Source organism: Salmo trutta, chromosome 3, assembly GCF_901001165.1.
Source record: "Salmo trutta chromosome 3, fSalTru1.1, whole genome shotgun sequence".
In the NCBI taxonomy this organism is placed as follows: domain Eukaryota; kingdom Metazoa; phylum Chordata; class Actinopteri; order Salmoniformes; family Salmonidae; genus Salmo; species Salmo trutta.
This window is the reverse complement of record NC_042959.1, coordinates 1,287,452-1,302,157: the sequence shown is the minus strand read 5'-3', so window position 1 is coordinate 1,302,157 and position 14,706 is coordinate 1,287,452. Positions and strand designations below refer to the sequence as shown.

The following is a 14,706-nucleotide window of genomic DNA, read 5'->3' as shown; positions in this document are numbered from 1 at the left end:
GTTTGACCAGGGCCCCCCCGTAAGGCTGTTTGACCAGGGCCCCCCCCCCGTAAGGCTGTTTGACCAGGGCCCCCCCCCCCGTAAGGCTGTTTGACCAGGGCCCCCCCCCCCGTAAGGCTGTTTGACCAGGCCCCCCCCCCCCCGTAAGGCTGTTTGACCAGGCCCCCCCCCGTAAGGCTGTTTGACCAAACGTAGTGGATTATACAGAGAATAAGGTGCCATTTTGTTTTCTGTTGTGACCAACATCATGTCACTGCTGTTGTGGTTTGATCTGTCCGTCCTTGTTGAGTTGACTGGATTCATTTAAAAACGTTGTGTGAGTTTTATTTGTGTGACTGTCTGTAGACGTTTTATTTTTGGTTGTAATTTGATGTCTCCAGGACTGTACTTTAATCGTCAGGGTACTCGAGAGAGGAGCATTTCAAGTCCACAGTGGTTGTTATGATGAAATATTAAACAAATCGAAGGATCAATGACCTGTACTTTGATGAACTATAGAAACATTTTAGTCCTGTTAGTAGATGCTCCTATCCTATCCACTACATTTTTTAAAAATTATTTTTAATTCACCTTTATTTAAAAACCAGGTAGGCCAGTTGAGAATAAGTTCTCATTTACAACTGCGACCTGGTCAAGATAAAGCAAAGCAGTTCGACACAAACAACAACACAGAGTTACACATGGAATAAACAAGTGTACAGTCAATAACACAATAGAAAAAAAAGAAAGTCTATATACAGTGTGTGCAAATGGCGTGAGGAGGTAAGGCAATAAATAGGCCATAGTAGCAAAGTAATTACAATTTAGCAATTAAACACTGGAGTGATAGATGTGCAGATGATGATGTGTAAGTAGAGATACGGGTGGGGAAAAGAGCAGCAAAGTAAATAAAAACAATATGGGGATGAGGTAGATAGATTGGGTGGGCTATTTACAGATGGGCTATGTACAGCTGCAGCGATCAGTTAGCTGCTCAGATAGCTGATGTTTAAAGTTAGTGAGGGAAATGTAAGTCTCCAGCTTCAGTGATTTTTGCAATTCGTTCCAGTCATTGGCAGCAGAGAACTGGAAAGAAAGGCGGCCAAAGGAGGTGTTGGCTTTGGGGATGACCAGTGAGATATACCTGCTGGAGCGCGTGCTACGGGTGGGTGTTGTTATCGTGACCAGTGAGCTGAGATAAGGCAGAGCTTTACCTAGCATAGACTTATAGATGACCTGGAGCCAGTGGGCCTGGCAACGAATATGTAGCGAGGGCCAGCCGACTAGAGCATACAGGTCGCAGTGGTGGGTGGTATAAGGGGCTTTGGTGACAAAACGGATGGTACTGTGATAGACTACATCACGTTCGCTGAGTAGAGTGTTGGAAGCTATTTTGTAGATGACATCGCCGAAGTCGAGGATCGGTAGGATGGTCAGTTTTACGAGGGTAAGTTTGGCGGCGTGAGTGAAGGATGCTTTGTTACGAAATAGGAAGCCGATTCTAGATTTGATTTTGGATTGGAGATGATTAATATGAGTCTTGAAGGAGAGTTTACAGTCTAGCCAGACACCTAGGTATTTGTAGTTGTCCACATATTCTAAGTCAGAACCGTCCAGGGTGGTGATGCTAGTCGGGCGGGCGGGTGCGGGCAGCGAACGGTTGAAGAGCATGCATTTAGTTTTACTAGCGCTTAAGAGCAGTTGGAGACCACGGAAGGAGTGTTGTATGGCATTGAAGCTCATTCTGAGGTTTGTTAACACAGTGTCCAAAGAAGGGCCAGATGTATACAGAATGGTGTCGTCTGCGTAGAGGTGGATCAGAGAATCACCCGCAGCGAGAGCAACATCGTTGAAATATACAGAGAAAAGAGTCGGCCTGAGAATTGAACCCTGTGGCACCCCCATAGAGACTGCCAGAGGTCTGGACAACAGGCCCTCCGATTTGACACACTGAACTCTGGCGGTTATGATATCGTTTAGTACCTTGAGCGTGGCTGAGGTGCACCCATGACCAGCTCGGAAACCGGATTGCACAGCGAAGAAGGTACGGTGGGATTCGAAATGGTCGGTCATCTGTTTGTTAACTTGGCTTTCGAAGACCTTAGAAAGGCAGGGCAGGATGGATATAGGTCTGTAGCAGTTTGGGTCTAGAGTGTCTCCCCCTTTGAAGAGGGGGATGACCACGGCGGCTCTCCAATCTTTGGGAATCTCAGACGATACGAAAGAGAGGTTGAACAGACTGGTAATAAGGGTTGCAACAATTGCGGCAGATCATTTTAGAAAGAAAGGGTCCAGATTGTCTAGCCCGGCTGATTTGTACGGGTCCAGGTTTTGCAGCTCTTTCAGAACATCTGCGATCTGGATTTGGATGAAGGAGAAGCTGGGGAGGCTCAGGCAAGTAGCTGTGGGGGGGCGGCGCTGTTGGCCGGGTTTGGAGTAGCCAGGTGGAAAGCATGGCCAGCCGTAGAGAAATGCTTATTGAAATTCTCGGTTATCGTGGATTTATCGGTGGAGACACAGCAAGCACCATGCTCTACTGACAGACACAGCAAGCACCATGCTCTACTGACAGACACAGCAAGCACCATGCTCTACTGACAGACACAGCAAGCACCATGCTCTACTGACAGACACACAGCAAGCACCATGCTCTACTGACAGACACAGCAAGCACCATGCTCTACTGAGAGACACAGCAAGCACCATGCTCTACTGACAGACACACAGCAAGCACCATGCTCTACTGACAGAGACACAGCAAGCACCATGCTCTACTGACAGACACACAGCAAGCACCATGCTCTACTGGCAGAGACACAGCAAGCACCATGCTCTACTGACAGAGACACAGCAAGCACCACGCTCTACTGACAGACACAGCAAGCACCATGCTCTACTGACAGACACACAGCAAGCACCATGCTCTACTGACAGACACAGCAAGCACCATGCTCTACTGACAGAGACACAGCAAGCACCATGCTCTACTGACAGAGACACAGCAAGCACCATGCTCTACTGACAGACACAGCAAGCACCACGCTCTACTGACAGAGACACAGACATCATTATATATGACTCTCAAACCACCATGCAGAACAACTCTCATCCTCACAGAGTTGAAGTCCCTGTTAGCTCAGTGTTTTCACTGTAGTGTCTTGCGCCACCTGGTGGGCTGTTGGACTCCTGACCCATATCATGCATCATAAATAATACTAATTTATAAATAGTTCCAATTAAGGGTGTGAACATTTTAAATATTTAAACAACATTGGGATTGTTAATGTTTATAAAAAAAATATTTTATCAAATTAAAATTACAGTGCAGTTATCACAATTACCACTAACAGGTCCCGATCATAAAGGAAAATATTTACATTAAACAAACGACTAACGCAACAATGCTGTGATGTTCGTCATCCATGATTCACCTAACGATATTCTGAAAAGAGGAAGCAAAATACTTCGAGCAGACGAAGGAGCGCCCGGTGTCACAGGAAGTCCAAGGAGATCATCAAGGACAACAACCACCCGAGCCACGGCCTGTTCACCCCGCTATCATCCAGAAGGAGAGGTCAGTACAGGTGCATCGAAGCTGGGACCGAGAGACTGAAAAACAATACATTTATATGGGGCGGCAGGTAGCCTAGTGGTCAGTGGCTGTTCTAGACCATTTCAACTGGGGGGGGGCCAAGCTGGGGCCAGTTGTACTGTTAGAGGGGCCAGTTACATTAGACGTTATTGTTGTCATATCGTTTTCTTCAGGCAAAAGACCATGTTCATAATCATTAGTGTTCCGCGTTGCCACTGTCTAATAACGGATGTAAAGAAAGAACGATAGCAAAAATTAATTATGTAAAAATGATTTCATACTCCACATTTAGGGGGGCCACAAGGGGGTCCAAAATTGTCCTCCCTGCCCCCCCCCCCCCCCCCCCCCACCCAGAACCGCCCCTGCTAGTGGTTAGAGCGTTGGACCAGTAACCGAAAGGTTGCTAGATCGAATCCCTGAGCTGACAAGTTAAAAATCTGTCGTTCTTCCCCTGAACAAGGCAGTTAACCCACTTTAGGCCGTCATTGTAAATAATAATTTGTTCTTAACTGACTTGCCTAGTTAAATTAAAAATAATAATTATATATATATATATATATATGTGTGTAAAGGAAAATACACCCTGATTAATTCTATCATTTTCCAATTTACTTATTTACTTATGGCCCTGCCTACACCGAACAACTTTATTTTTTATTATATGTGCAAAATATATTCCACTTTATTTGGAATGGCAAGCCAGACAAAATTAGATGGGTCTATTTATATAATGGGTTAGTTCAATGTTCATTCAGATGGCTGAAATTATTAAATATTAAATAATTGAATCTCTGTCATACAAAAGTTGTACTTAAATCCAAACTGTTTTTCCAGCAGATTAGTAAAAATGGCTCACCCCATGTTTAAGAATGGCCTTTTTCCCTTTATACAGATTACAATTTCTCACTTTCGGTTATTTGAAAATGAAAACATCTCCAGAATATTGCTTTTTTTTAAAAAAAAAACAAGCTATAGAAAGCTGGTTGCAATTTCAGTTTAATCCACCTGAAAAGACAGAACCAATGTTAAAACATTATGGTTAAACTCAAATATACTAATTGATAAAAATAAAAAATAAACATTATTTTGGGAAAAATGATTTAATAATGGTATAATCAATGTTAATAATATCATAAATAGGACTGGTGGAGTTTTGTCACACATGCAGCTAACAAAAGTATATGAAAATGTCTGCTCTACCCAAGATTACAACTAACTGATTGTAGCATTTCCACACAAATAGAGGAGGCAAGTGGAAGGGGGAGAAGGTAAGGAACTTGGCTGTCGGCCCTGCATGAAATAATATAATTAGTTAATGAAAATTGTGATAAATTAAAAAAAGTATGCCAGCTTAATTTAAGGACCAAAAATGTACAGCTGTGCCAAACAGGTTGCAAAATAGATGTGAAGATATTTTTGATGTGCCGATTCCATGGCACGTTGTTTATGAATTGACACGCAAAACAACATATAGGGGATACAATCTTCCCAGCTCTGCAGATTTTGCTGCAAAGAGACTGAGTCATTAGATCATTTGTTTTGGTATTGTCCATATGTAAGCTTGTTTTTGGTCGCAGGTTCAGGAATGGCTGAAGAATTGCAATATTTACCGAGAACTAACTCTGCAGATAGCACTGCTGGGTGATTTGAAAAGCCATAGTCAATCGATTTAATAAAATAATATTTAGTAAAAATATGCATCTTTAATTTACAATCTGTAGAAACTATGAGAATATAAAGAACTTGTGAAACATTACAGCACAGTTGAAAAATATATGTAAATTAGAATGGAACACTGATTTTAATGGAATATCTACGTAGGCGTACATTATCAGCAACCATCACTCCTGTGTTCCAATTTTTACATTTAACATTTAAGTCATTTAGCAGACGCTCTTATCCAGAGCGATTTACAAATTGGTGCATTCACCTTATGATATCCAGTGGAACATCCACTTTACAATAGTGCATCTAAATCTTTTTAGGGGGGGTTAGAAGGATTACTTTATCCTATCCCAGGTATTCCTTAAAGAGGTGGGGTTTCAGGTGTCTCCGGAAGGTGGTGATTGACTCCGCTGTCCTGGCGTCGTGAGGGAGCTTGTTCCACCATTGGGGTGCCAGAGCAGCGAACAGTTTTGACTGGGCTGAGCGGGAACTGTGCTTCCTCAGAGGTAGGGAGGCGAGCAGGCCAGAGGTGGATGAACGTCTGGCCTGGGTCGTACAATGGCACATTGTGTTAGCTAATCCAAGTTCATCATTTTAAAAGGCTAATTGATCATTAGAAAACCCTTTTGCGATTATGTTAACACAGCTGAACACTGTTGTCCTGATTTAAAGAAGCAATAAAACTGGCCTTCTTTAGACTAGTTGAGTATCTGGAGCATCAGCATTTGTGGGTTCGATTACAGGCTCAAAACGTCCAGAAACAAATAACTTTCTTCTGAAACTCGTCAGTCTACTCTTGTTCTGAGATATGAAGGCTATTCCATGTGAGAAATTGGCAAGAAACTGAATATCTCGTACAACGCTGTGTACTACTCCCTTCACAGAACAGGGCAAACTGGCTCTAACCAGAATAGAAAGAGGAGTGGGAGGCCCCGGTGCACAACTGAGCAAGAGGACAAGTACATTAGAGTGTCTAGTTTGAGAAACAGACGCCTCACAAGTCCTCAATTGGCAGCTTCATTAAATAGTACCCGCAAAACACCAGTCTCAAAGTCAACAGTGAAGAGGCGACACTGGGATGCTGGCCTTCTAGGCAGAGTTGCAAAGAAAAAGCCATATCTCAAACTGGCCAATAAAACGAAAAGACCATTTCTCATGGTCTGAGTCCTTTAGGTGCCTTTTGGCAAACTCCAAGCCTACTGTGCCTTTTACTGAGGAGTGGCTTCCGTCTGGCCACTCTACCATAAAGGCCTGATTGGTGGAGTGCTGCAGAGATGGTGGTCCTTCTGGAAGGTTCTCCCATCTCCACAGAGGAACTCTAGAGCTCTGTCAGAGTGACCATTTGGTTCTTGGTCACCTCCCTGACCAAGGCCCTTCTCCCCCGATTGCTCAGTTTGGCCGGGCAGCCAGCTCTAGGAAGAGTCTTGGTGGTTCCAAACTTCTTCCATTTAAGAATGATGGAGGCCACTGTGTTCGTGGGGACCTTCAATGCTGCAGAAATGTTTTGGTACCTTTCACCAGATCTGTGCCTCGACACAATCCTGTCTGAGCTCTACGGACAATTCCTTCAACCTCATGGCTTGGTTTTAGCTCTGACATGCACTGACAACTGTGGGACCTTATATAGACAGGTGTGTGCCTTTCCAAATCATGTCCAATCAATTGAATTTACCACAGGTGGACTCCAATCAAGTTGTAGAAAGGATGATCAATGGAAACGGGATGAACCTGATCTCAATTTCGTGTCTCATAGCAAAGGGTCTGAATACTTATGTAAATAAGTTCTTTCTTTTTTTTAAATGTTAATACATTTTTAAAAATGTCAAATCTGTTTATGCTTTGTCATTATGGGGTATTGTGTGTAGATTGATGAGGGAAAAAAATAAATGTAATCAATTTTACAATAAGGCTTTAACTTTACAAAATGTGGAATAAAGGGAAGGGGTCTGAATACTTTCCGGATTATGTTTCTCTGGCGGAAAGACACTCGTGATGTAAAACGACTAACCCAGAAAAGGAAAACTCACTCTTAATTAGTGCTTGACTTGGGCAGGAGATCAAACCAAATCAAATGTATCGGTCACATAAACATGGATACCAGGTGTTAATGCAAGTGTAGCGAAATGCTTGTGCTTCTAGTTCCGACCATGCAGTAATATCTAACAAGTAATCTACCAATTCCACAACAACTACCTTATACACACAAGTGTAAAGGAATGAATACGAACATGTACATATAAATATATGAATGAGTGATGGCCGAACGGCATAGGCAAGATGTAATAGATGGTATAGAGTACAGTATATACATATGAGATGAGTAATGTAGGGTATGTAAACATTATATAAAGTGGCATTGTTTAAAGTGGCTAGTACTCAACAGTACTGTGGAGCTCCTCTACCTGAATATAAACAGTACCAGAACCTATTTCAGTCCAAGTCAAGCACTGCCTTTACCTTATCCCTAACCTAAACCTTAATCTAAACCCTTAACCCTAACCTAATTTTTACCAATTCTGAAAGTACATTTCGGTTTGCAGGTCAGGAGTGTCCGTATAGCCTTTTCTTTCTGTCTCCGCATCTGTCATGTTGAAGATTTATGGCTGGGTCTAAAATGGTACCCCAATTCTAAAAATGCACCCCCTCCTCTCCCCTGTAACTGGTCCCCAGGTCGTTGCTGTAGATGAGAATGTGTTCTCCGTCAATTGACCTGGTAAAATAGCGATAAGCAAATACAGCCTTTCTGTGGTGGTTCCCCCAGGTGATGACATGTGTCCTTAGGGCTCAGGGCTTGGGGCTCAGGGCTTGTGTCCTCAGGGCTTGTGTCCTCAGGGCTTGGGGCTCAAGGCTTGGGGCTCAGGGCTTGTGTCCTCAGGGCTTGTGTCCTCAGGGCTTGTGTCCTCAGGGTTTGGGGCTCAAGGCTTGGGGCTCAAGGCTTGGGGCTTGGGGCTCAAGGCTTGGGGCTCAGGGCTTGGGGCTCAGGGCTTGGGGCTCAGGGTTTGTGTCCTCAGGGCTTGGGGCTCAGGGCTTGGGGCTCAGGGCTTGGGGCTCAGGGTTTGTGTCCTCAGGGCTTGGGGCTCAGGGCTTGTGTCCTCAGGGCTTGTGTCCTCAGGGCTTGGGGCTCAAGGCTTGGGGCTCAGCAGAATTGGTTTCAACCTCTGTCTGACATGAGACCACAGGAGTCACATGGTCATTCCATTCTAACACCTGATTGGGTAAGAGGTGTGAACGTTGTCCTTAGCGAAAAATAGACAGACAGAAATAAGACGTAGAGATTTGAGCTGTGAATGGAATGAGGAGATGATCCAGATCCTATTGGATAGATCAGGGGAACAAGCCAATCAGAACCATCTAATGGATAGATCGGGGTAACAGGACCAATCAGAACCATCTAATGGATAGATCAGGGTAACAGGACCAATCAGAACCATCTAATGGATAGATCAGGGGAACAGGACCAATCAGAACCATCTAATGGATAGATCGGGGTAACAGGACCAATCAGAACCATCTAATGGATAGATCAGGGGAACGGGACCAATCAGAACCATCTAATGGATAGATCAGGGGAACAAGCCAATCAGAACCATCTAATGGATAGATCAGGGGAACAAGCCAATCAGAACCATCTAATGGATAGATCAGGGGAACAGGACCAATCAGAACCATCTAATGGATAGATCAGGGGAACAGGACCAATCAGAACAATCTAATGGATAGATCAGGAGGACAAGACCAATCAGAACCATCTAATGGATAGATCAGGGGAACAGGACCAATCAGAACCATCTAATGGATAGATCAGGGGAACAGGACCAATCAGAACAATCTAATGGATAGATCAGGAGGACAAGACCAATCAGAACCATCTAATGGATAGATCAGGGGAACAAGCCAATCAGAACCATCTAATCCCTAAATAAACACCCAGTATATAACACAAAGACATTGACTGTCCACTTTTGGAAATGTTTCAGATTTATAGTTTCTTGAATGATTCTGCAAACATCTCATTTTGCCCACTGCTCGCCCTTCTTTTTCCGCTGCTCTCTCGCTCAGTGGTTCGGGTCAGAAGCCCTCTGCCCCTCCCCTCCAAGCACAATAAATAATGTGGCATGGGACTCAGGCCTTTTGTGTCCACACAGATTCTTTCTACTGTATGTTCTGCAGGGGAGTAGGCAGAAAGCAGGGTGTTTTATCCGAATAACACAGAGTCTTGTTGGGGCTCTGATAAAGGGCAGCATTGTATGGTAATAGTTTATATAAGACCATATGACCCGCTAGGCTGCGCTGGGCTCTGCTACGGTGCAGGGTAGTGGCTAGTGTCGCGGGAATGATTAGCATTTTACCAACGCATCGTGTTCACAAGCCAAGAGCCTTCTGGTTCGATTTATAAAATAAACACTCATTTCATTTAACCCTTCTTTGTACACATTTTGTGTACCACCACAGCTGAAGGTAAAATCCATCATATCTCGGATTCTCTTTATTAACCATTTGGATGATGATGATGATGATGTGTTGAGATTCACGAGGAGAAAAAAAAGGATCTGACTATCTGAGGTGTTCTGGAGTTCTCTTCTGGAATTCCAGACTAGATTCTAGAATGGTTCTGCAGAAAGAGAGCAGTTACTGACCATGAAACATCTGTTCACTCGAATACAATAACTTCTCTTGTTTTGATCTGGGTGTATTTTATGATTGGCATAGTTTAAAGACTGTTTAAAAATGTGGCTATATTTCTTCAGTTACAGTAGAGGTCTTAGACAGTGTCTGTCTGAAGTTAGTTGTAAGATTATTCTAGTGAGATGGATGTTTGAGTTGTTGCTTGGGAGAATATATCTCGGGCTATCTGTCTGGTGCAGCCGTGTCCGTCTGTCTGAAGGTCAGGTTACGGTCAGTCAGTATTAATACTTGTTGAATGGATCACATGTCTCCATTATCGTTTCGCTATTGGCTATCGGAGAGTTACGTGGCGTGACGCTGCACTGTGTTAGGCCATCGCCCAAGGTTCTTAAAGCGCAGGTCAGAGATTGGCTGAGTATTGTTTGGCATTGCTGTGACCAGACCGCTCCAGCTCCATGGCCAGGCTACACCTGACGGTGGTGGTTTACGGACCCGGTGCTGCCGACACCGCCGGCAGAGACTGGTAGGTCCAACAGCTCAGGAAATACTGGGGCTACTTTATAAATCACAGCCTATTTAATGGGCCCTAGTTGAAAGTAGTGCACTTTTATAGGGAAAAGGGTGTCATTTGGGACATAGACAAGGGTGTGTTTGGTTGGGGTTTGTTGACTATGTAGGAGGAAAGTTCTGTTTTTTTTGTCTACGTTAGTACGTTTCAGAATGTTTTTCTGTCCGATGTGTCTGGTGTTTTAGGATTTGAGCTCAAGCATTTCTGATGATTGTTGGTTGGATACATACAATAGGAGTAGGGTTCTTTAAGAACTCTTTCTTCCTCACTACAGGTTTGATTGATTGCCTACCCATATTAAATGATTGACTCAGAGATTGTACAGTTTCAATGATTGTATTAATACATTACCAACATGTTATGTACTTTGATGTCCCCTAATTCCTTCATTACATGTTTCCTTGACATGGTCGTTCTTATAAAGAATGGCCGACCCTTTCGAGTGTGATCGAACGTCAGCTTGTATCAATACATTGTCAACATAAAGTTGTTCCCTGAGTCCTATATTCTTTTAAAGAACAGTTATTCTCCTGAGTGTGATCATCAGCTTGACATTTCTCTTTTCCAGACTGGGCTTGAGAAAAGCTTTAGAGCTGAAACGTCAACATTAAACAGTCTGAACTATATATCCCTTGTTGTTTCTCCTCTCCAGACCTGGAATCGAAAATGAACTGGGGGTCCTTTTACGCTGTAATCAGCGGCGTAAACAGGCATTCCACCAGCATCGGCCGCATCTGGCTGTCTGTCATCTTCATCTTCAGAATCCTTGTCCTCGTCGTGGCGGCCGAGTCGGTCTGGGGCGACGAGAAGTCTGGCTTCACCTGCAACACCCAGCAGCCCGGCTGCAACTCTGTCTGCTATGACCAGTTCTTTCCCATCTCACACATCCGCCTGTGGGCCTTGCAGCTCATCCTGGTGTCCACGCCTGCTCTCCTAGTGGCCATGCATGTAGCCCATCGCAGACACATCAACAAGAAGATCCTGAAGAAGTCCGGGCGCGTTTCCCCTAAAGAGCTGGAACAAATCAAGAACCAGAAGTTTGCGATCGCAGGCGCCCTTTGGTGGACCTATATGATCAGTGTGCTGTTTAGGATCGTTCTGGAAGTCGTATTCCTTTATATATTTTACCTGATCTACCCTGACTTCAAGATGTTCCGTCTGGTCAAGTGTGGCTCGTTCCCTTGCCCCAACACTGTGGACTGCTTTGTGTCGCGACCCACGGAGAAAACCATCTTCACCGTGTTCATGCTCTCCGTGTCGGGGTTGTGTGTTCTCCTCAACCTGGCCGAGGTGGCCTACCTGATTGGCCGAGCGTGTCTGAGGTGTATCCATGGTAACCAGGAAGAGACTAAGGTAGCAGGGATCGGTCAGAAACTGTCCTCCTACAAACAGAATGAAATCAACCAGATGATCGCTGACCAGTCGAAGTTCAAGTTCAACGTGGGAACTAGGAAGACCTCTATGGAGAAGGGAGAGAGGTGCTCTGCTTTCTAATAGGCTGCCCTGGAGGGAGAGAGGTGTTCTGATTTGCTGCCTATGGAGAAGGGGAAGTGGTGCTCTGCATTTCTGATAGTCTGTCTAGTCCTAGTTCCCAATAATTTTCACTGCTTCAAACTAATGAACTGTAACCAGCTTGGAAAAATACTGTATAGAAATCCTCATTAGCTCCATCTAGTCATAAAATCAATCATTTCTTCATCTATTTATTCTAGTGGCTGGTGCTAGGTTCTCAACATTCCTGACGGCGGTGGGATATAAAGAAGAAGAAACAAGCCCAGACGAACTCACTGCTGGATTGGAGGGAAACTTGGTTTCGTCGTGATCGACACAGTCACTGTTTTGTCTCACAACCTTGAGGCAGCAACTCGTGGATAAAGGAACATTTGTTTCAGCACATGACTTGACAAACCCAATGTATTGGAACTCACTGAGTCTCCTACAGCACGGAGACTTCTCCTACAGCAGGGAGACTACTCCTACAGCAGGGAGACTACTCCTACAGCAGGGAGACTACTCCTACAATGGGGAGACTACTCCTACAGCAGGGAGACTACTCCTACAGCAGGGAGACTACTCCTACAATAGGGAGACTACTCCTACAATGGGGAGACTACTCCTACAATGGGGAGACTACTCCTACAGCAGGGAGACTACTCCTACAGCAGGGAGACTACTCCTACAGCAGGGAGACTACTCCTACAATGGGGAGACTACTCCTACAGCAGGGAGACTACTCCTACAGCAGGGAGACTACTCCTACAGCAGGGAGACTACTCCTACAGCAGGGAGACTACTCCTACAGCGGGGAGACTACTCCTACAGCGGGCAGACTACTCCTACACCAGGGAGACTACTCCTACAGCAGGGAGACTACTCCTACAGCACGGAGACTACTCCTACAGCGGGCAGACTACTCCTACAGCAGGGAGACTACTCCTACAGCGGGCAGACTACTCCTACAGCAGGGAGACTACTCCTACAGCGGGGAGACTTCTCCTACAGCAGGGAGACTACTCCTACAGCGGGGAGACTTCTCCTACAGCAGGGAGACTACTCCTACAATGGGGAGACTACTCCTACAATGGGGAGACTAGTCCTACAATGGGGAGACTACTCCTACAGCACGGAGACTACTCCTACAGCAGGGAGACTACTCCTACAGCGGGCAGACTACTCCTACAGCAGGGAGACTACTCCTACAGCGGGGAGACTTCTCCTACAGCAGGGAGACTACTCCTACAATGGGGAGACTACTCCTACAATGGGGAGACTAGTCCTACAATGGGGAGACTACTCCTACAGCGGGGAGACTACTCCTACAGCAGGGAGACTACTCCTACAGCGGGCAGACTACTCCTACAGCGGGGAGACAACTCCTACAGCGGGGAGACTACTCCTACGGCACGGAGACTACTCCTACGGCACAGAGACTACTCCTACAGACTACTCCTATAGCACGGAGACTACTCCTACAGCTGGGAGACTACTCCTACAGTTGGGAGACGACTCCTACAGCAGGGAGACTACTCCTACAGCTGGGAGACTACTCCTACATTGGGGAGTCTACTCCTACAGCAGGGAGACTACTCCTACAGCGGGGAGACTACTCCTACAGCGGGGAGACTACTCCTACAGCTGGGAGACTACTCCTACAGTGGGGAGACTACTCCTACAGCAGGGAGACTACTCCTACAGCAGGGAGACTACTCCTAGAGCGGGGAGACTACTCCTACAGCACGGAGACTACTCCTAAAGCACGGAGACTACTCCTACAGCTGGGAGACTACTCCTACAGCGGGAAGACTACTCCTACAGCGGGGAGACTACTCCTACAGCAGGGAGACTACTCCTACAGCTGGGAGACTACTCCTACAGCGGGGAGACTACTCCTACAGCAGGGAGACTACTCCTACAGACTACTCCTACAGCAGGGAGACTACTCCTACAGCAGGGAGACTACTCCTACAGACTACTCCTTCAGTACGGAGACTACTCCTACAGACTACTCCTACAGCACGGAGACTACTCCTACAGACTACTCCTACAGCAGGGAGACTACTCCTACAGCACGGAGACTACTCCTACAGACTACTCCTACAGCAGGGAGACTACTCCTACAGCAGGGAGACTACTCCTACAGACTACTCCTTCAGCGGGGAGACTACTCCTACGGCAGGGAGACTACTCCTACAGCAGGGAGACTACTCCTACAGCACGGAGACTACTCCTACAGAAGGGAGACTACTCCTACAGAACGGAGACTACTCCTACAGCAGGGAGACTACTCCTACAGCAGGGAGACTACTCCTACAGCAGGGAGACTACTCCTACAGAACGGAGACTACTCCTACAGCACGGAGACTACTCCTACAGCAGGGAGACTACTCCTACAGCACGGAGACTACTCCTACAGCTGGGAGACTACTCCTACAGCAGGGAGACTACTCCTACAGCAGGGAGACTACTCCTACAGCAGGGAGACTACTCCTACAGAACGGAGACTACTCCTAGAGCGGGGAGACTACTCCTACAGTACGGAGACTACTCCTACAGCAGGGAGACTACTCCTACAGCAGGGTGACTACTCCTACAGCAGGGTGACTACTCCTACAGAACGGAGACTACACCTACAGCAGGAACGGATCACTCATTAAGACATTAAAGGTAGTTTTAATGGTGCACAGCAAACGATGGAGCTTTACTACGTTGTTTTAGTACTATCAGTACCAAAAGGGTTAGCAGCAGCGACGTGGAAAACTGGATGTCCTAAAATGGA

General features: G+C 45.8%; 1 protein-coding gene across 1 annotated transcript; it reads left to right on the top strand.

Annotated features, from left to right (window-relative positions):
- The first annotated feature begins 10,294 nt into the window (after positions 1-10,294).
- LOC115166263 (gap junction beta-1 protein-like) lies at positions 10,295-12,346 on the top strand. Its single transcript, XM_029720105.1, has 2 exons — positions 10,295-10,385; positions 11,083-12,346. The coding sequence occupies exon 2, from the start codon at positions 11,097-11,099 to the stop codon at positions 11,922-11,924; it is 828 nt and encodes a 275-aa protein (XP_029575965.1). The 5' UTR covers positions 10,295-10,385; positions 11,083-11,096; the 3' UTR covers positions 11,925-12,346.
- The last annotated feature ends 2,360 nt before the right edge of the window (positions 12,347-14,706 follow it).

What these genes read in the sequence shown, in the direction of transcription:
- LOC115166263 (XM_029720105.1), top strand. Translation starts at nt 11,097, where the DNA reads ATGAACTGGGGGTCCTTTTACGCTGTAATCAGCGGCGTAAACAGGCAT.